Source organism: Halichoeres trimaculatus, unplaced genomic scaffold (genome assembly GCF_033239565.1).
Source record: "Halichoeres trimaculatus isolate MK-OKI-2021-1 unplaced genomic scaffold, fHalTri1.1 fHalTri1_scaffold_9, whole genome shotgun sequence".
NCBI classification, from domain to species: domain Eukaryota; kingdom Metazoa; phylum Chordata; class Actinopteri; order Labriformes; family Labridae; genus Halichoeres; species Halichoeres trimaculatus.
The window spans coordinates 2,965,799-2,988,457 of record NW_027437188.1 but is presented as its reverse complement, the minus strand read 5'-3'; the positions used below and the strand labels follow the sequence as shown (position 1 = coordinate 2,988,457).

Sequence of the window (22,659 nt, the reverse complement as noted above, 5' to 3'; positions counted from 1 at the left end):
CTATACACATAGTGCACTGACACTGTGATGAGAAATGTCCATGGTCTGTATCAGCAGCTGGGCAGCAATAAGTTAAGTATGCTCAATAATACATCTCATTCTGAAATGAATGATTGGAAGAGAACCAGGAAGAGGTGTGACGCTGCACCCTATGTGCGACCGTGAGTCTTCTCTGGGAGAGTTGAACGCAACAGCTGGATGCGATTCAGTCTGTATTCTGTAAACAATGGCAGAGAAAAAGCAGCCATAGCGCCACTTCTTCCCTCAAGTTCTGCTATGCAGAGCAAGAGGAGGAAGACGATTGTTGAGAAGGCAACGAATAAAGGGCGTTTGGATGAGTAAAACTCGTGTAAACATTGGAGCTGCATTTTCACGATTGCGAGAGCTGAAGGACTTGAAGGGATTCAAGGGCGACACCATAGACTGTATATAGAGTGGACAGCGTGGCTCCGCCATTTATCATTGTATGGTTTTGAAGCCTAAATACCACCGTCTCAGGCGCCACCATTGTAGCAGTTTGGAGCCAGAGTCTGTGCATTAGAGACGATGAGGGATTCTGGGAGAATCTGAGTGGAGCTGGGTGACAAAAATAATATTTTTTTTCTTTCGAGAGTCTAATCACTTCCTTACTCTACCTCCCGACATATTTTACAATCCCCGAAAAAAATACACAAGAACGGCAGCTGTCAGTCTTTGTTTAACGTTACGTAAAGCCTTGTTTTTAACCTTGCATAACTAATGAAAACAAAACTTTTCAGAAAAAAGAGGACTTGGATACAAGACAGCCAAATAATATCTTCAAATCGTCACAACAATAGGACGTGAGAAACATTTCTACGAGGCATAATAATTTTTTAAGGTTTGACCATAGCCCATCTGGAATGGCTGGAAAGCCGTATTTTTAAACCTATACTACAGCCAGTCACCAGAGGGAGCAGTTTTTATGGAGACCTCACTTCGAGCCGAGCAAGCGGACCTCCTTTTTTTTTTACAGTCTATGGGCGACACCAATGTCGCCGAGTTTCTGCTGGACAGGTAATCATGTGATCTGACTTTATTGTCTTGTTTTATTCATACATCAGGTAGCCAGCGATACAAACGGCTAATGCTAGCGGCTATCCAATAGCCTGTTAACTGTATTTACAAAGGCCTTCTGTACCGTCTGTTAGCAGATAGCTCATCAGTTGTTGTCCATCAACAAGGATGGGATTCTTTACAAAGCCTTTACGTTTTCCCTGCGTGTTTTCATAGCTATGAAAAAGATACATCCACCTCCACTCTGTTGAAACACGGAAAAGTGAGGCCGCTACCCCCAGCTGTTTCAAACGTTTGTTCTCAGTCTCCCCCTGACCGTGGGGTTTTAGCCTCAGATAGAGCTCAGTGACCAAGAACATTACCTAGACCGTTTGACCATTGTTTGCTGTGAGGTACAGTAATAGAATAGAATAGAATAGAATAGAATAGAATAGAATAGAATAGAATAGAATAGAAATACTTTATTTATCCCTGAAGGGAAATTCAGGAGTCACAGCAGCATTTAAGAAAACAAAAGTAAGAAAGTGTATAAAAAGTGCAAAAATGTCCATAAGAAAATAGATGACGACATCCCGTCCACCACTCTCCAGCCCAGCCAGTCTCCACCTCCACAGGGTCCAGGACTGAGCCTCCCCAGTGTAATGAAATGCTGTTTAAACTGAGTCATATACTCAGCTAAAACAACAAAATACACACAATTGAAAAATCTTCATTGTTGTATGGTACATGCAATATCAGCCTTCCAAGCCTTCCAGTTGAGTCAGTCCTCCTATAGCTCACTTACACTCCTCTCAGTGTGATCCACCTCTTTGAGTCGGGGCCCCCTCTGAAGGTCTAAAACCACAGACTGTTAAAGCTGACGTAGCAGCACAGTGCAACTATACACTGAGCTGAAAGGAGTCAGTATCACCCGGTCTTCAAGGAGATAAATATCAAACCCACAGATCTTCAACTGCCTAAATAAGACAAATGTAAATCAATGGTTAATGATGTCTCTTCCTCAGGGGAGAGAGTGGCTTTGTTTGAATTCCACAACATGCACTGCGTTATTTGCATGTTTACCACTCAATTTTTACATGTGACCAGGTGGGCCACTTACCTCACACTCCCCCACACACCCATGTTATTGATTACTGCTCCTTTGGCCTCGACACATGATATATGAAAGGATGCTGCTTCAGCTGTATTCCCTCTTTCATTACAGCTTGAAAGCTCAAGGTGGGAACAGTTCATCTGCTACACCTAAATAAACTAAGACAAACCTGCCTGTCCACAAGGCTCAGAGGACCTCCTAATGTGACTTTATTTTCACTTTGTCTGCTTGAATATGACAGGAAATGGGCCTGTGGTGTAAAAACAGCTTTCAGCTGAATCAAACCCCCTTTTCTACAGTAACAGAGAAGCTATGCACTGTGAGGTTAAGCCCTGTTTAGGATAGGAAGCCCACGTTGCTTGTTGACGTCAGATGATTAATGAAAGCAGCATCCCTATATGTCACATGACCTATTTACAACTCAGTCAGTTTTTCCATCCCAAAAGGAGTGGGTGGTTTTCCTTCTCATGTTCATTTGTGCTCTGAGGATAATGAGTAATGGTAATGCTCTTTCTCTTCCCACAGTTTTTTTTTTCATTCTGATGGAATGTGATTAAATTCTTCAGAGAATATCAGACCTATTTGTTTTAATTGATGAGCTGTCAAATGTGTAAGCTATGTGTTAGATTGTCTGGTTGACCTAGGCAACAATGTAAGGTCCAATGCAAGGGCAGAAATGGCACAACTGTTGCAGTCGTGAAATGGTTTGATTGGCGGAGGTGGGGGTGGGGGGTGTTTCTTATCTTCATTTGTTTATTCATGGTCTTTCCACAGGGAAGAACAACAGCCATGGATCATCAGCAGTGTTTGTGGCTAGTTCCTGTTAAAGTCTTAATCTGGCCAATGTACCAGTGTTCGCTGTGTCATCAAAACATGCATTTTTTTTTAACAAATCCAGACTGTGTCTGACAAAAAAATGTGCTGATGCTCCTGTTGAGATGCCACCACATGGGCTGTTTCTCAAAGCCCAGGTACCTTGCCTTGCCTTGGTCTGATGTGGGCGTGGGGTGGGCGTGGGCAGGCATCCACATCATCAGTCGCTGCCCAAGTGCTGTTCCAATGTTCATGTCCTCCGGAGGCATATGTCCTCTGTTTGGTTAGCATGTGGCTAATTGACCAAGGATACACAGGTGTATCCTTTGCTGCCTTGCCATGGCTATAAATACCCAACACGCAACGCGAGAATCTACGAAAAAAGGAAAAAAATGGAAGGCAAAGACGCACCAGAGAGAGATGCTCCAGTGGAGGCGCGCAGCAAATTCCAATTCAAATATAAGTAACAAAATACACCTCTGAAAATAACAACTTATACCATGTCCAACACTTAACTCTTTTGTGTCACTCACGTAACTAGAATTACTGAGAAGCAGTACCTGCGGTGTCAGTAATGTGGCAAAATGAAATAAAAAAGCAAAAAGCGTACAAAAGTGGCAAGTCATGACAATATTTGTAGCAGCTTGAGCATACGGTCTACTCCCAGGTTTGTGAAAGACTTTCCAGGCACTGTCCACAGTGCAACACATGTTATGTGAGACAATGTAACTCCAATTACATATACATTTGTGACAGGAATCTGATGGATCTGATGAAAAAATATGACTTTGTAGGCTGTTCCATTAGCATCTCCTTTTGAGCAGAGGCAGGACACTTGCCTTGGATTGGAAGGAAGTGGCCTTGGAGGCACTGCCTTCCAAGGCAAGGCAAGGCAAGGTACCTGGGCTTTGGGAAACAGCCATGGTGCAACAGACAAAGATGGGCTCTTCTACTCTTCCCTCTTCTTCTATTGTTTTGACTAAACGGTTGGCAACTTAGCTCATTACTGCTCCCATGACTACAGTGTGAACTAGGGATGTCCTGATACAGATTTTTTGACTTCCAATCGAATCCAATTTTTTCATAATATGTTTTGCAGATACCAATATCTTTCTCTGATAAAGACCGTACTCCTTGGGTGATTCCATTGTAAATAACAATTCTGTTGTATTAAAGTGAGCCCATGGTACCTCCATTAGTAACGATCGCAAATATTGCAGGACGCTGTTTTACTATCATTGCTTTCCAAACAGAAGTAGTCCCACACAGCAGATATGTTTGCAGCATTGTTTGATTTACAGCAGCCGTAAAGCGTGACAGTGCTGAAAACGTGTCAACTGTGTTGGTCCCGATCACATAACGAAATCTGGTGCCAACCGATCCTCCATAAATAGCCATATGGGGTGCTGATTCGATCAGTGTATCAGATCAAGTCATCCCTTGTGTGAACCACAGTTATGAGTCAGTTGTGCCGGTTGCTGAGGTGATTTTGTTCTCACTGCACCACTACAGGGCTTGAATGGAAGCAAGCCCAGACTAGTATCATTTTTGATGTGCGTTGTTTGATTCTAAAGCTGCTGAGTTTGCATGACAGATCAATCATATCCTATAATATTGTCTTCGTTTTAGCTTTATCAATGTCACTGTGGAAACATTAAAAATGATTTAAACATTCTTTTATGTACATGCTGTCAGAAGAAAATCCTAAAATGCTACTAGTGACCTGTCAAACAGTATGAGCTGGGAGATTTTAACACTGAACAATCACTAATGCAAGAGTCTTACCCATCTCTCTTCATTTGTTAGGTCAGAGCGTTTCACTGCAAAAAAAGAAAAAAATGCTCCAAAATTAGCTTAAAACTAGATTAGTGTCTTACTACATATAACTTTTCTCTTGTTCCAGTGGCTGATTTTTTACTTGTTACTTTTTACTGTTGATATGCAATTCAGACCTAATTTTTGTCTTGAAATAACTTGAAACAAGACATTTTTCTGGACCGGTCAGGTGAATGTGGCTCCTATTAAGTCTAGAAAGCATTTTATACTGAAAATAAGACAAAAACCTTGATTAAATTTTAGTTTTTTCCAGTGTTTGAAGCTTTTGACTTTATGGTGGCTGAATAGGTGTTGGTTTTCTTCACGTACATGCATACAGAGTATGAGAATTTTGAATGTTAACTCATTTTACTGACATATTCATTGGGTCAAAGGTTGTGTGTAATTTAAAACAACACTAATCTCCATAAGCAAACAGTTGACAGTTTCTAAAATCCCTACTGACTTTAGTGAACCAACCATGGCAGTAACAGTTACTTGCCTATTATAACCTCACATCTTCTGATGCACTTTGATGGTGTGCTGTAGTTTAGGGATAGACCAAGCATTGGTGCTGATATTTGGCATTCTGAGGCATATCAGCGTCAGCTTTTTTCTAAATCCAACGGCCGATAGGAAATTAATTTAAAACTGTTATTTGGCTCTGATGCAGCTGCATTGACGTTTCTCATTTGTTCCTAAAAGACACAGATTATGCAGAAACAGATGCCACAACAGACACATGATGTGAAAAAATCCTTTTGCTGAGGACTCTGACTACTTAATTTTCTCGTTGTGAACCTAATGCTGAAAGGCCCATGATGATGATGATGATGATGATCATCATCATCATCATTATTAATCACCTTCCTATTAATGTGCAATAACTGTCAACGGCTGGTAAAGCTGGTTGGATGGCTGCTGAGTCCTTTGTGGTTGGACGTAATGTCAGAGTAGGGTTGAGCAGAAATTGTGGGCAATAAGCTGTAGCCATAAATTGTTGGCTTTTCACCACATTGGCTCGTGGGATTTGTTTAGCTAGAGTTACATTGACAAGTTTATGGTGGGCATAAAATAATCATTGCATATTAGATGGAAATATGCAGAGTGTTTTTTCCTTGTGTGATGCAGTGGCATTTAATATAAATACAGGTCTGGAAAGAGCCTGAAACTTTTCTTCTTCATAGAAAATATGGTTTCTTGTTGTTTCTCAAAGACTTAGGCTACGTTCAGACTGCAGCCCGTAATGCTCAATTCCGATTTATTGCTCAAAACCGATTTTTGTGTTTAGTTGTCCAGAAGTGACACGCATGCTCAGTTTAACATTAATGACATCACGCACAACACGGTGTGATGAGGAGCAACAAACACAGAGCAAAACTGTGCTTCACAATTCTGGAAAGTTTATTTCCATAACGCAAAACCTGATGTTACAGCAGCTCACCTTGAGTGAGCTCTTATTAAAGTAATTATGGCTTCATTTTATTTCCTATAAACCTTAAGGCGGACACTCTCTCCCGCACCAGGGTCTCTCCTGCACCGGGGTCTCTCCCGCACCGGGGTCTCTCCCGCTGACCCTGCTACATCTCAGAGCCGTACTGCGCTGAACAGGTGAACAAAGAGGCAAAAACTTCGTTTTGTCATCTGTTCTGATGTTTTGTAGTTTGTCTGAGGGTAGATCAGACAGGAGCAGACGGATCTCTGACTGACGTTGTCTCGTAGGAAAACACAGCAGCACGCAAATACGCATGGATGAGATGGACAGCAGTGGATCATCGGTGTCTCTGCGTCCTGTAAACTGTTATTTTAGCCTGATTAATCCATTTAAAAAGTCGGTGCAGTGTTAATAAACTAAGTTTGTTAGATATCATAATACAAACGTACGATTCATTCACCTTTATCCTTTATTGTGTGTAATGGAGACGCCAGTTGATGTCCCAGCGCTCTCTCACTTTTTCCTCATTTCTTCTTTTATGCATTGTTTAATCAAGCTTGTAGCTGGATAAATAACTAAAATTCTTTATTTAAAAAAAAGCATACACTTTTTAATAATCATGTCTATATCAACTTGTAATTATGTTCTGTCCGTGAAGTGACTTTGAAAACATTTGCCACGAGGTAAACTGCTGCTATAGAATGATGTCAAAGTCTCATTACATGCTGTTCAGACCACGATCGCATTAAAGAAAATCGGATATGTATCTGATTCAGTACCACATTTGAAAGTCGCATTGAATCTGATTTGAAAAGGGTCAGATTCAATGCGACTTGTGCTGTTCACACTGTCAGAAAGAAATCAGATACAGGTCACATTTGAGCCAAAAAATCAGATTCAGGTCACTTTTGACTGCAGTGTGAACGTAGCCTTTTTTTCTGATACTGACCACAGGTTCATCTGGGAGTCTCTGAGCTTGTCTTGTAGGTTCCTCTGGATTCTGTCTGTGTCTCTCTGTATCAGTCACTGTGTTTACATGCAGCTTCAAAAATCAGACTGTGAGCTTAGTTAGAGCAAGATCAGACTATTGGAAAGCATGTAAGGTGAACTAAAACTGGTTTGATACACACACAGTATCACTTATAAAAAAAAGACACAGCGCCCCCTACTGAAGTGGAGTGAGACAATCTCAGCTAGAAGTCAGATTCTCTTTTTTGCATGTACCCAGACAAGACTAGATCGACTGCTGTGGCTTTACTATCGAGCTAAGACCTTAGTTGGGCCACTGGGTGCATGTAAACGTACTGAGTGTCTCTTTGTCTGTGTCTCTCACTCAATCCCAAACCGCCCCTACTCACTCTCCCTACACACTAACCCTGTTTGCGCATTCTCCAGCTCTTATCAACCCTGCGCAGTGATCCTAGTGACTCGCAACCTGTGCATGCCACGGCATAACAGCCATACACGGGGAGCGTCTTTCTGTTGCCATGGCGATGCATATTCCGTGTTCCGGTGAAGTGAAGAGGGCTTCCCATTGTCGTATTTATACCCTCCCCCTTCAATTAAAGTGCCCTTCGCAGCCAGGAGTGTGGCTTCATTTGGAGTGACACTCGGTAGTGAAGCGGTAGTGTGTAGGGGGCTGTTTGGGATTTAGCCCCAGTCTCTCTAACCCCATCCCAGTCCCCTTAAATGTCTGTCTAACATGAGTCTGGTTCTGTCCGAGGTTTCTGCCGTTAATAGGAAGTTGTTCCTCTCCATTGTAACTTTGTTCTTGTTCTTGAAATAAAATAAAATGTTATGAATATTAACAGGTCCAAACCAGTTAATGTCTTTGAAAAGTGTCTTGAGATCACATTTGTTATGATTGCCGATAAATAGAGATTGATTGATTGATATTTCTTTGCCATGATTGGTAGATGCTGCTCTCTAACATTCTTTACTCATTGTCAGAAACATCACTGTGTTTTAAAGGCACAACAGTTCTCATTGTACTCTTTATTTACTTAAAGGGGACATATCATGCTGATCCCTGATTTAATACTTACATACAATAAAATAAATTTGAAAACAAGACCTTACACCCCCTGAATTTTCAAAAAATTAGATATTGTATTTTTTCTGATATCCTAGAACGAGATTTGATGCCTCTGAAAATAGGTCATTGCCAGTTGGCCAAGAGATTTCAACCGTCGTGACGACACGAGGATCCTTTCTTTTTATTGGAGTAATCTGATAAAGCAGCTCCTCCTCTGTGATGTCAGTTAGTCACACAACCGCCACCGAGGGATACACCCACCAAGAGCCGAGTATCCCCCCTCAGACGCTGGATGCAGGGACTCTGCTCTGCTGAGCAGCTCGGCTTTACATGGTGAATTAGCAGTTAAAACACTGTAGTTTTAGCAGACATCATAATACTTGTGAGACTGTGATATTTGCATGCTTGTTCTGACATGCACTGTGAACCTGGACCACAATAATGCTGCGGTAATAACATAGTGAGGAACTGACGGTAGAGGCGATCTTTAGACTACACTTTCAGCATGATGGATAAAACAGACAGAGAAAAGTGAAGGAGCAGGATGGAGCCCTGTTATAGAAATAGTTTATAGGTGAAGTCTGCCTATATTCCCACGTATAAACTATACATGTTACAGTACCGGTTTGACTCACCACACTGAAGCGTCCTGAGATGATCTGTGTCCAGGTGGATTTTCTTCCTCCTGAGCTGCAGAACCGTCCGGGTCTGACTCGGGGTCCAATACAAAAGGATGTATCCTACACTCTGCCAATTTATTAGTGCTATCAATGCCTTATGGTGAAGTTTTGGCAAACAGCAAACTCGGTCTGCTCCATTCAATGTGGCAATTTTGTAAATACTGCCATGCTGCAAAAACCGCCCCCTGGCTCTACCCCCTCCGCCCCTCTAATAGAACTGACCAATCAGAGCACAAAGGGCTGTGACGTTGTGAGGTTACTGGAGGTCATTCTCCAAACGGAGCGTTTCAATGAGATCTCCAGAATGGTCTAAAATGAGGATATTGAGAACACTATTGTGGGGCAATGAAGGAACTAAATGACTTGTACTGAGGGCAGAAATGCTTTACAGGCATCCTAGTCTGGCATAGTGAAAAGGAGAAACAAGCATGATATGTCCCCTTTAAAGATTTCTGTAAGTGATAGAGCTTTGCATGCATGCATACACAAAACTGGTGCAATAAGATGATAATATTTTGAGGAATGTTGGCTGTCATTTTTGACTGAGTATGATGAGATTATGTGGTGCAACCAGAAATGACCTTGCTACCTTTGATAAGAGGCTGTCAAAGTTCTCTCACCATGTTGTTTTTACAGCACTCTTTGTTGATTGTTCGTTCTGGTTTCACAATTTGGTTACACAGTTTCAGGTGCATGTGACACCTGTTTGTCTATGAAAATGTTGGAGAAGTCTGGAATTTCTGCTTTGTGTTATTGATGCACTGTGTGCATTCTTGGCAAGTCTTCCCAGTGTATAACGTATATTTTTGGCAGAGACTCCTGAGGGATCCAGAAAGTATAGAATCTAGAAAATAATGTTACATCCTAAGTTTTCAGTTTTATTGGAGTGGTGGGACTAAAGGTGATATTAAAACGGGATTAAATCTTGATATATTTAGAAAGAAGCTGGAGCAAAGGGCTGCAACCGACCTAAGCACAGTCTTTTTTGATTTAATACAGTACAGACCTGTCCTCCTCGCCATCCACGTCTTTTTCATTAAAAACAAAATAGAAAGAACAAACTTAATTAAACCAGATCCTTCAGTGACAACAGTTTATCTTTGCTTCACCTGAGCACCTGCACAATATAAAACGTCTGGCCAGTCAGGACATGTCAGACTTTTGTTTTCTCTAGGAACTTAACTGGCTTTGTTGTGTGAGCCATGGATTACAGAAAGAAGTGTGAAGACTAGCCTGCAGTGAAGTGTGTGTCGGTGTATAAGTTATTGTTCCCTAAATCTTTTTCAAGCATTTTGCATTTTCTACAGAAATCAAAATATCTGCCCCTTTTATGGATCTTTACTTTGTCATAATCCCAGATCTTATTCCAGTTCACTTCTGTTTGGTCTGAAGCAGAAACTGTTTTGTGATGGGAAACTGCTGAAGCATTTCCTCGCCAGCAGACTGTTTTCCCTCGCTGTGCTGTCCCTTGAAGGAAATGAGGCAGCAGAAAAGGAGATGAAAACAGCTGTTCAGAGGGGTTCGTACACCCTTCATGTCTGTCTAATTCATGCATGTAAGGACTGCTTTTAGAGCTACATGAATGTAACAGGGGGTTACACCTTGTTTTGGAAAGGCTTTGACTCTGAGGTTTTATCAGGTTAAAGAAACAGTGAGTATTTTTATAAATCAAAAAGTAATCTAATTTTTTATTTGGCTCAGTGTTTGTGTCCAGCCTGCATGATGGTCACACTTCTGCAGCAGTGTGATCTGAAGTGTCATGACCACGTTGATAAAATATGATGGCGCAAGCACAGAGTCTGGGGTAAATTTAATTTCTCTCTAAGATCCTCAGATCGCTACTTTCGCTGTATTTAACTGGGATTTGACAAGTCATAGTGGTTTATTAAAAAATGAACTGTCTCCATTGGGTCTTTTTAAGCTGATGAGTTTCTGGTAAGGCACGCTGATAAAGGGATTAATTTGCAGCACTTTCTTTTCAGTCTTTCTAAAACAGGAAGAGGGGCCAGGGCCCTTTTTTTTTACCACTGAATGAAAAATGGATGAGCTCCCAATGTCAAGGTGACAAGTCTGTGTCATCAGTGCTCCTCTGCCTAATTATGAAAATATCCAACATGAAATAGTTTCTATTAAAGACCTAGTTTGATGTGTGGTTCAGTTAGAAGTGATGTGTGTCTGTGTGTGAAACATACTGCACTTCCTACTTTGCTGTGACTGCATGGCAGAAGAATGGATGCAGGTTTACACATCATGATTAATCAACAAGTGAAAACATGACAGCCTGAAAGCTGGTTGTTGTTACTCTGCATTTACACCACTTAGGCGTTGCTGCATCGACTGCAGGATCGTACTTGTCTCAGAGGCTGGATCTACAAGCCCAGAGACACATGCACGTTAGTCTCTGTGATGGGAGCAGCCGATGTTCGTCAACCGTCTTAAGCATTACGTCCTGCTGAAATCATCATCAGTTATGTAATCTAAACAAAACATCATTTTTATAACCTAATAATGTTTAAAGGGAAAAACAAAACAAGTTTATTTTTTTGTGTTTTTTGTCAGTTGTAATAATGTTGGTAATGCTTTATATAAAGGTCCTGTAATAAGCATTAATAAGACTTTTGTAAGTATTTATAAGATGCTTATTAACATTATTATTTGTTTATAAGACTATATAACTGATTAATAAGTGTTTAATAAGGTCATTGTAATAGTTAATACAGGACAACTTAATCAATAAGGTATATGGAACCTAACCCTAACCCTCTTTGTTTTTTGTCTTCTGCTTTTGTCTCTCATGAGCCCTACCCCAGCCCTTCCCCTGAACCTAACCATTCAGGGCCCCATGCCTAAACCTAACCAATGGGGCCTTACCCTTACAATGACCTTATTAAACACTTATTAAGCAGTTATATAGTCTTATAAACAAATGATAATGTGATTAAGCATCTTATAAGTACTTACAAAGGTCTTATTAATGCTTATTACAGGACCTTAATATAAAGTGATACCATAATGTTTTACAAAGTACAAGTTACAACCTGTATCATGCATTAGAAGTTTATTTCATCTGTGTTCTTTGGGTGTGTCTCTAACTGATTTTAAGACTTACTGTAACATCACAAAGAAAAGAACAGAGTCTCCTGATCTGTGAAATAAGTAAGAAACATGCCATTGTTGTGGGAAATAGTTAATCTGGATCTGTTTTAATTAGACTGCTTCACCACCTTCTGGCCTAGAGTCTCACACACACTGTCGTAAAGATGTGTCTCTTAACCAGGTGTGGGTTTGTTTTGGAACATTGTCTTTGTTCTTGTCAATTTTTTACTGGATACAAAGCAACAAGGTAATGTTGATGAATCCTGGTTATGTCCTGTCAGTCATCTACCAAGCAGAGCTAATGTAACCTCACTCTTTATTTTATTGATTGGAATAAACATTATCACAAATAGTTTGGCCCCTTTTAGCCTTTAGCTCCATGTTAGCCTTTAGCTTGCGCCCTATCTCTCTCCTGTTTATATTTCTCTGCTCTTCTATCCTTCTGTCTGACAGTAAAGCTCCAGCATCACTACAAAATTAATCACAGAAGTTGTTTTCAATAGAGAAAAACACAAACACCTCATCAGCTGGCGTGGTGTTGTCAAAGAGACCTAGACATGCTGTAAAATAATCTGGTCCATCTCAACCTGATCGGGAAGATGAGAAGTAGCATTTAGGAATAACCTGCCGGCTCTGATACCCATTGCCCCGTTGTCCCAGTGCCACACAAGAGAGTCTGGCTTCATACCTCACCTCTTGAGCTCCTATCCTCGAAACTGTCAAGTCTCTAGTTTTGGCTCCTGCTTTATTTTACCCCTTTAAACCTGGGTGGGATGGCTCACAGCAGACCTCATAAAATTAATCAGATTCAAACTCAGACAAGTTGCTCATCCTGCAGACCTTAACCTCCGCCATGAGGCCAGTGATTGGATGAATCATTTCAAAATAAAACCGCTTTCCAATCCTGGTTTATAATTTCTGCTACAAATGTATGTTGGTCCTACGCTAATCTTCCGAGTAGAATAGAATAGAATAGAATAGAATAGAATAGAATAGAATAGAATAGAATAGAACAGAACTTTATTTTTCATTGCAACAAGTGCAACAAAATTGCAAAACCCCTCAGTCAGTGCAAAACAGTTTAAAGTGCAAAATAGCTGCTGTGTTCAGGTGCATTAATGACATGAGGTAATTGTTATATTGTAATTATATGATGACAAATGAGGTATTGATTTCAGCCTTTGTAGCAGCAGTAGCAGCAGTATGTTTGAAAACAAAAACAGGAAGTCACTTCTAGTTTAGTTTTAGCCATTTCTTTATAAGTCACTGAATACTTTATTGTAAATACACTTCACAGTACCTGATTTGGTCAAACACAGGAGATGAACTCTTCAGTGTGAAACATAATTCAGAAAAAAGCCTGCTGATGAAGCATAAATAAAAACAAACCAAAGTCACATTTGTTTATTATTTCATCATCATTTATTCTAAGCACATGAGATTAAGAATAGCACATTAATATGGTGTCTTAATTTTTTTTTACAAAGTATTTTGCCTAAAGTTTTCTCTGAGTGTAATGTAAGGTTTCTATTTTTAAATTGCACCATTTCAGGAGCTGATGGCGGAGGTTGAGGTCTGCAGAAGAGGGGCAGCCAGAGTCTGAACAGATCAAAACATTTTAACTTGACCTTTCATGTGTCCTCAGAGTGAAGTAACAAGGACCTTAGTCGATTTGAATTCAGTTTTAAATTTTCTCATTTGGACCCTTCAGCAGACTCAATTCTTACAAAGCTACGTTCACCGTCTGACGGACACTTATTGAGCACTGAAAATATCAGACACATTTCATTTCTCGGCCTGCCGTCAAGCAGTTCCTGATCTGATTAGGCCGTAACCCATCACACAGGCATGTAGCTGTTCAGTTAGGTTGGCTTCTGGACATCATGGTAATGGAGCAGTACAGCAGTGTAAACTCTCAGTATGATACTGAACTAATCATTTGGCACTAGCCAGGATTAGCAAGAAAGGCTATTTTTATTAAACAAAACCAGGCATGGATCCAGTGAATAAAGAGGTTTGCATGTACCTGTCAGTGCACAGCATTAACCACAGCAGTCTCAGGATTTCATTCTCAACGCGAACATTGAAAATAGATGCCTTCAAAAGGAAATGTTTTACACCTTTAACTGTAACAGATATTTTAACATTGCTGCTTTTGAAGATATGGAACATTGAAAATCAAACTTCAGACATCTTTGGGTCAGAATATATGTGCTCTTTTTCTGTCCATCTGTGCTGTCCTTTTAATCTTTTAAAATCTTGGTATGTTGACGTGAGCTTATATTTGCAGCGATTTGACAGGAAACATAAACACTTCCATGTCATGGGACAGCCTTCAAGATCTGAGGTCCTGCTGCAGGCCAGGTCTATTTCCCCCTTGTGTGTGGCAGAGCAGTTTCACTAATAACAGGAAACACGGCCACTGCTGCAGATACTAATGGGTGCCTGCTCAGAGCACAGGACAGCCAGATTATAGCAGGAAGAGTGTTGTTAACAGATGCTCATGACATGCAAAGGCTCTCTAACTCTTCAAAAACGGAATTCTCTCTCTGTATTAATCAAGCTTATTGGTGTCAACAACTACTACCCAAATAATGAAAAGTAGATTGTCAAAAGCTTTTCAAAGAAATGAAAATAATCACAGAATTTTACAAAGAAAGTGGTAGATTAATGAAACTGCATTGTGTTTACAAAACAACCAAAATTGCAGAGAAATTGTCCAAAGTTTTGGTCTTATTCACAAACACCACAGTGACACCCATTTCTTTTGGTCTGTCTCAGGAGTCAGAGCCTGCCAGAGAACTTCTTGTGAATCATTTAAGACACCACAACAGCTTTTTGGTGACCCAGCAACTAGTAGAATTCTAATTGACACTCACAAGTAAAATCTTTGAAAGGTTAGACAATAACACATTGTGTTGCATCAAATTTTCTTTTAACAAGGCTGCATCAAACATCTGGAGACCATGGAGACTGGTTTCTGCATTTTGGACATTGAGAGTCATATTTCTTTTCAGGAATAGGACTTCAGCTGCTGAACAGTTTGGGCTCTCTGTTTTCTCTTTTCATGTTACTAACCTGTTACAATTTTATAGACCATTTTACAGTCGATGTCAAAAATATGTGCATACATTTTGGCAATGGAAGCAGCGTTTAGCTCCATTCATTCAGACCAGTTGTCGTTCCTTAAACACTAAATTAAAGCTGTAAGCAGCATAAAACTGTCTGGTTGTTCTGTGGTCAGTTGCTAAAAACAATACTACACCATGGAGTCACCTGCAATTGAGTTTTAACTGCTACAGAGCTACTGGTGTTTTGGAGCAAAGATTGACCATGCTAACTGCTGCCTTTCAGCCTTAAGTGTTAGTGATTAACAGCTGATTGTCACCAGTTAACAGGGTCACACTTTACACTGAAACACCAGCGACTTCTGTGCCTGTGGTATTAAATGTGTCTTCTTTGTCCAACCTCAGGTGACCAGCTTTGACCACAAAGAAATAACATTAACTGTCAATATTCTAAATCCAGTTTTTACTTTGTGTATTCAACAAAAAAAATGGTTTGGGCTGAGGTAATGGCCAAACATGTACTCAATATGGAGGCTAAATATAAGTCAACCTTTACGATAACAGAGACTGAGTTTTTTTTTAAAATGAACCCTCGGTTTATTACCAAACTATTGACCAGTCTTATTAGTAATCTTAAAAAACAAACCATTCATATTCTGATAGACTTGGTGCAGTTCTCTGTCTGGACGTAGATTTCAGGCTGCTTTATTATAACCCAGACTCAGTGGTCTGTCTGCTCTTTTTGGTTTGGGAGTGTTTCTGGTCAACTGATACTGGTTCAGGTCTCTAGATTTCACAGTCTGGTCAGTGTCAATATATAATGCAGTCATAAGCATCAAGTGACTTCAAACTAGGGCTGTCATTTTAACGCGTTAATTAAATCAATTAATTACACCGCAAATTAACAGGTTATTGAAATTAACGCAGATGAATCTGGATCCTAAACTCGCAGGGGGTTCAAAAACGCACCGACTTTAGGCACCTACTGCCTGGCATTTGCAAACCGTCTGTCCTATTCAAAAGCCGTAAAAAAAAGTGGTGTTCTCGTCAGATTCTTAAATTTCCCACGGTCCCTGAATGTATCACACGTGATGTTAGCAACATGCTTTAAACTGGGGAAAGAGAGTGATTTTTGTGAGACTGCCGTCCACATCTGGTTTATTCACACGTCCTTTTTTGAAATTCTGCAGAAAATCAACCGTTTGCTCTAGCTCGATTCTGTAAAAAAACAGATAATTCTAAACTCTTTACTGCTTTATACAAGCCCTGAATGATCGATGTATGTCCTGTATTTAAATCTAAAGAATTCTTAGAAAATTTGCACCAATGAGCAACAGTTTGTGTGTTCAGAGCATGTAAAACTGAAAATACTTCACTTTTCTTTGATCCAAGACTGTGTTCCTCAGTTTTTAGCCTTAAGCCCTGGTTCTCCTGACCTCATAGAAATATAAAAGTTCATATTGCAGTGAAAAATGAGTCAACAGTGAGTAAAAATGTGACAGAAGCAAAAAATGTCCTAAAAATCAAATCAGCTTCTCTAAGGTTCAGGAATGTGTAGATTTTGCAAAGATAGAACCATAAAACTTTTTTCATGTGTTCCTTATGCATAAGGGTACCTAAAAATGTGTGGTGTATATTCCCACCTGATTTTTAAAACCTTTTTTAATGCCTTTTAATGTGATTTTAATGTCCTAGATTCCAAAATCTTTATTTTGGGACCTTAAGCAGATATGAGATTAAAATGTGATTAATTCGATTAATTAATTTCAAATCCTGTAATTAATTAGAATGATTTTTTTAATCGCCTGACAGCACTAGTTCAAACTCCTCTCTGGGGTGGGGTACACGCTGAATTTCTCCACTAAAAACTGTCCACTGAATGTCTGTCCACTTGTTGATGTTTTCCTTCCACTCATTTATTCCTAAGGAACCCTGGAGCTGTTGACCATCAGTCAAATTGGTGTTATTTAGGTAAAAAATGTGTTTTCAGATGGTTAACATCCTCACGTTGCTTGACTAATCAACGTACTCTGTTGTACTTCTGTTGCTAAAATGCACAGAGGTGTAACTGTTTACAGACATTAAAATGATTTATTAGAATTCATCAGGAGATGTTCTTCAGACGTAGTTCCACACTACGTTTGCTGCAGCTAGCACCAGAGTGAATTGATTTTTTGACAGGGATGTCAGTGGCTTCACTAATATCTCATGGTTCCATTATCCATCCTTGTTTTAGCAGTTGCTGATTTCTTTGCCTGGCTTTTTTCTTCTGTCTGAATAAATAGAGCACATTTCTGCCATCAAGAACAGTCATGTAACTGCCTGTTGGCCCAGATATGTAGTGGCTGTGAGATGTATTCATTGTCACTGTAATTTAATGCAATATTCAGTGGGTAGATTCAATAAAAAAAATAAAAAAAAGTTTTACAGATTCAGTGTTTCTTTTGTTTTTTTGTCTTTGCTAATGTCAGTTTTTTATCAAGCAGTGTCAGTCGTCATTGGAAACAGGAAAAGAGCAAGGTCTGGATATTTTTAAAGTAACAGAGATTAAGCCCAAGCAGCTCTTTGTTGAACAGATTTTCATTTTTGAAATGTCAATTTAAATGCAAAGCATGTAATGCTTATTTCCTGACTCTTACAGGGTACCTCAGAGAAACTGGGATGTTAGAGCACTGGAAGCAGGACTGACAGAAGGAGCATGGTCAAACACCAACCCCTCCAGGTCTATGAGCGCCAGCTGTGTTTGTCATGTATCACTGGGATTTATGGTTGCCGCTGGAAACGTTACCAACGATCCCATGATGACACCACCAAGGTGAGAGCTGAGGGAAACCTCTTTCATGAGCTACACCAACCCAGATTTCCACACATCTCACTGTTTACAATGAAAACAGTTAAACACGTCATGACTTCTTTAATACAAGACCTGAAGATATGCTTTATATAGCTCCATGATAACACACATCGGTCACGTGTGCCAGGCAGCCAATCTGTTAATGCACCACAATGACATTAGACTGACCTCATGTTATTTCATGTCTGAAGATTTTACTGTTTTGCTTTGAAGGATTGTAAATTTTCCTTTCCTCACAGTAGCTTTTTTTGTCCCATTACGCTTTTTTGCAAAATCAAAGCAATATTTCTGAAGTTCCAATAAAGTATAATTACTTTAGCCAGTGTTTCCTTTAAGACTAGATTTGCACACGACTTGAGTAAAATAGAAACGCAATGTCCGCCTAGATGCTGCAATGATGCTGATTCTGACTCATGAACATTGGTGTTTTTATTCTCTGGTCAAACTGTGGCCGTGATCAAGCCAACTTGAAACAGGCAGGAACAAAACTCTGAACGAAAATCATCTCCAGCTCGCCTGCTCTCTCACTGACACACACACACACACATACACACACACACACACACACACACACACACACACACACACACACACACACACACAAACACACACACACACACACACACACACACACACACACATGCACCTCCCTCCTGCTGCTCTCTGACCTGCTCACAGCCTTCCTGATGCCTTTACTGACTGATGGTCATAAAAACAAACTGTGGAGCCTCCTTTCTAACAGCTACAGGGCGCCTGTCAGTCACATGACCTGAGCTGTGTCTCTGATTAGATACTTAGACAATCCTAATATCTTCTAAACCGCCAAGTGAGAAAAAAAAAATCAAATTTATCCCCTGTACACTGTGTACTGGTAGACAAATCAGCGTTTCTGCAGACTTCATTTTTCTAAACCAGGAGTTGCCCCTTGGTAAAAACTTTGTTCTGAAATTTGAGAGGTTTGTAGAAATCTTCATGTTTCCATTATCATTTTTTTATTGCCATATTTGGGTTTCGCGCAGTTCTAGGTTTAAAAGAAACACAACTGATAATAAGTACATGTATGAAAAAATAAGTGAATGAATGACTAAATGAAATGATAGACAGAAACTAAAAAGCTTGGCTTGGTTTGATGGGACCCACTGTCTCAGCGTTTTTTCATGGTTGCATTCTAGCTGATGTTGATTCAGATTTTAAACTTTTTATTGTTTTTTTTTTATGTCACCTTTTTATTTCTATTTAATTTTTGATGTATGTAATGGAATTAACGCAGCATGGAAAATCGCCCTCTCTTCCACTCCCTCACAGTCACAAGGATACGTTTAGGTACCTCAACATTGAACTGTTTGATTTTACATGAATCAGTTCTCAGTATTACAGACAGAACTTGGTTGGTACCTTTAAAAGAACCTAATTTGATACCCATCCCTAATCAATACAATGCTCTTAATTACTAAATGGGTTATCTTGGAATTGATCCCGATGAATGGACGTGTGAGGAAAAAGACATTAAACCGTAACTCCATGTGTTGTGCTTTCTAAGCAGTGAAACCTACGCCTCACAGTCTCTGGGTACCTTTGTGTACCACCCTCCATCTCCTACCATCGATTTACAAAGAGTCATTATCATTGACCAAATATGCCCTTACAGGCTGCTTCCCCAGGCGATAACCTTGAGCTTCCAGATAATGATCAGGTTCACACAACAGTACTCCACTGTTCCCTGTTATCTGCCACCTGCTGTATCATGTATATTTTATATTTGTTTGTTTGAGACTTAGGACACAGACTACAGTCTGCTGTTACCCAGTGCACATAGAAACACCAGAGCACATTTACCGCTGGCTTTAAAGCTGCATTAGGTTTGTGGAAAAAAGACACAAATCACAGCGGAGAGGAGGGATGGACAGTTACTATCAATCTTCTTTCAATCATGCAGAAAGTAGAACTAAAATAAGAGAAAATGATTATGCTCTTCTGTTTGCAGGAAACAGGACACCTAGCGTTTCCTGTTGCCAGTAGTTGTCTTGCAGGATAAATGATAGTATAATGCACAGTCAGCATTCTTTGTTCATGGCACTCGTCCTTTGTCAGGATTGCCTGGATGTGGATGGCTTTTGTTTTGACCCTGTAAGAAGCAGTATGTGTGTTGCGAGAGAGAACCAAAGACAGTCAGAGCTGAGGTGGTATTTCTACTAATACCGCATCAGGAGAAGTGCTGCTTTGTTATAGTAACATAAAGTTAGGGGGGAAAAGTTTTTAATGTGATTTGTATCTGCTATCCACAGAGTTGAGTCCTATTCAAATTCCTCCAAGCAGAAGTCAATGAGCTTTATTATTAAAGTCTGCATCTTTAATGATACTAGTAAACAAACTGTAACCAATCAAGACCAGGTATACCGTTTCATGTCACTGGATCTGAAGGAATCACAGGAGTGTGAGAACTGGGTACCTGATGTTGAAACAACTGACAGCTCATTCATAATCCAGGAGTGAGCCGTGCCTGTGCCCTTCTTTTATTCTCCCCCCTTTGTCTGATTTAATGAACCATTCAGGTTGACTGACTATCTTAGTGAAGCTGTTTCTGTCTGTATTCAAGGTGTTTTGTAGAAAGAGACTCCACGTCAGACGCTGCAAGCTGATCTGGCCTCTCAGTAATAATTGAAAGTATTTCCATTCAGCCAGTCCCAACCATTCAGACAAACAAAGACTTAAAAAAGGAGCAAAACTGCTCTGCCCTCATTTGTTACAGTGTGCTCTTTTTATACCGGCCTATAGGAATACTGGACATTAGTAAACAGTTATTTGGAACTATGAGTTATACTTATACAATTAAACATTGTCAAATTACTTTTTTTCAATTAGGTTTGTAAAATTTTTTACATTTTTCAAAATGTATTTCCATCTGCACAACTGGTCAAAAGTTTTATGGTGCCGCCACACCAAACGCGAACACGCGAATTTACTCGCGCGAATGGCCTGTCACGCGCCGCGTGAACGCCCGAGTCTCGCCGCTGGACTTTATTGACAAGCTGAGGCGCGAACACGCGAATGCGCGGTACTGCGCATGCGGAGTAGAGAGCTCGTTCATTTAAAGACCGAAAGTCCAAAAGAGCATCTGAAAAACAATGAGCTGTGGTTTCCAAAGCATGACAGGAGAGTGTGTGAAAGCTTTGGAGATCACAATCAATGCCTGCTGCCTCTCCCTGGTAATCCACCAGCCCTGCTTGGCTGTTCCCTGCCATCTCATCCCCGATCCCCCGAACCTCCGACCCCCCGTACCCCCGACCACCCGAACCCCCGACCCATGTTCCCGGAGGTCTCCCTGGGGATAATGAAGGGGTGGAGGAAAGAGAGGAGCACAGAGAACTTCCATCTTTTCCCTGGCTCTGCCCCTGCCCCACTCTTTCCTCCTCTCTATCAGGCTTAAAACTCTGCTGAGGAAAACACAGTCGGACTCAGTGATAGCCCGTGCAGGCAGATCCAGCTGGGAACGAATGTTTTCAGAACTTACATTCAAAACCTGTCTCCTCAGAGACTTTCAACCAAGCCTGCTCCTGTTTTTCCAGTCTCTGTAGAGTACACACGTCGTATCATATAACTCTGGATGATGACACACCACACAGATTGTTTTCTTCTCCATCCTCCGGCGGAGTTGGAGCCGGAGCAGGCAGCAGTTACCCCCCAACGTCGTCAAAACAGTGACGTCGTGGGGGAGTATTTTGAACTCGAGCGAATTCTCGTCTACCGCCCAAACGCGTGAACGCTCCAAACGCGCCGCGCTAAACGCGCGAATTGCGCTGCCCGAGGCGAATCGGCGGCTAAACGAGTCTTTGCATTGACTTGGTATGCAATCGCGCCGCAAATTCGCCTTTGGTGTGGCCGCACCATTAGAACACCCCACATTTACTTATCTTTTTAGTTGTAAGTTATTTATTTTTCAATTTATTTATTTTTAAATTCAAGCAGTTCAAGTCCAATGAATAGCTTGACTGTCAATGGGAAAAAAAAAACAACAACTGAAAAATAATGTACATGTCACAATTATTCAATAAAAGCCTTTTAACAACTCAAAGCTGTTCTGTATCAGTGGAGGTCGTTCAAGCCTTGAAAGTTGGTGCTACAAACTCCAACAGGTGTCTAGAGTTTCCTTGATTTCTTACAACCATCTCTGTCTGGATAAAATAATGCTGAAACACACTGTGCTACCAAACATTGTGAGCATTATTGAACAGTATTGTACTGTAGAAAGCTGTGTAATGCTATAAAAATGACCAAGAAAAGGCGATCAATAATGAAAGACAGACAGATCATCATGATATTTCAAGAAATAGGTCTGTCTTAAGAGAAACAACAAAGAAAATCAAGATGTCAGTGAGCACAGTTTCCTTCATCATCAGTAGTGGCTCAGGCCCTCATTTATCAGACCTGTGTACGCCTAAAAAATGGGTGTATTAGTTGGGTTGTTTTGGACTGAAACGTGACCGCAGTGAGAGAAGGTCCATTTCTCGATGGATTTGTCATCTAGGAGGGCTGAAAAACAAATTTAGCCGGGGTGTATTTTTTTAAAATGGCGGAGAAATTTTTTCAGAGGCCAAAATCCAAAACGGCTGTCATGGAAATGATCTTTTTAAAGGCTCCACCGACAATGATGGACAATACATGTTTTCAGACCTTATTTTTGTTGATAAACGTATATTTCTGGGTTACATAATGATTTGACCTTATTTTAACCTTC

The 22,659-nt window shown here is 40.4% G+C and overlaps 1 protein-coding gene across 2 annotated transcripts in view; it reads left to right on the top strand.

Moving 5' to 3' along the window:
• Positions 1-22,659, top strand: part of gdpd5b (glycerophosphodiester phosphodiesterase domain containing 5b) — a 67,026-nt gene that overhangs the window by 4,314 nt on the left and 40,053 nt on the right. For both annotated transcript variants that reach the window (XM_074679024.1, XM_074679025.1), the window contains exon 2: positions 17,712-17,885. In XM_074679024.1, the coding sequence (XP_074535125.1) occupies positions 17,769-17,885 (117 nt within the window). In that variant the 5' untranslated portion in view covers positions 17,712-17,768. The remainder of the gene's footprint in view (positions 1-17,711; positions 17,886-22,659) is intronic.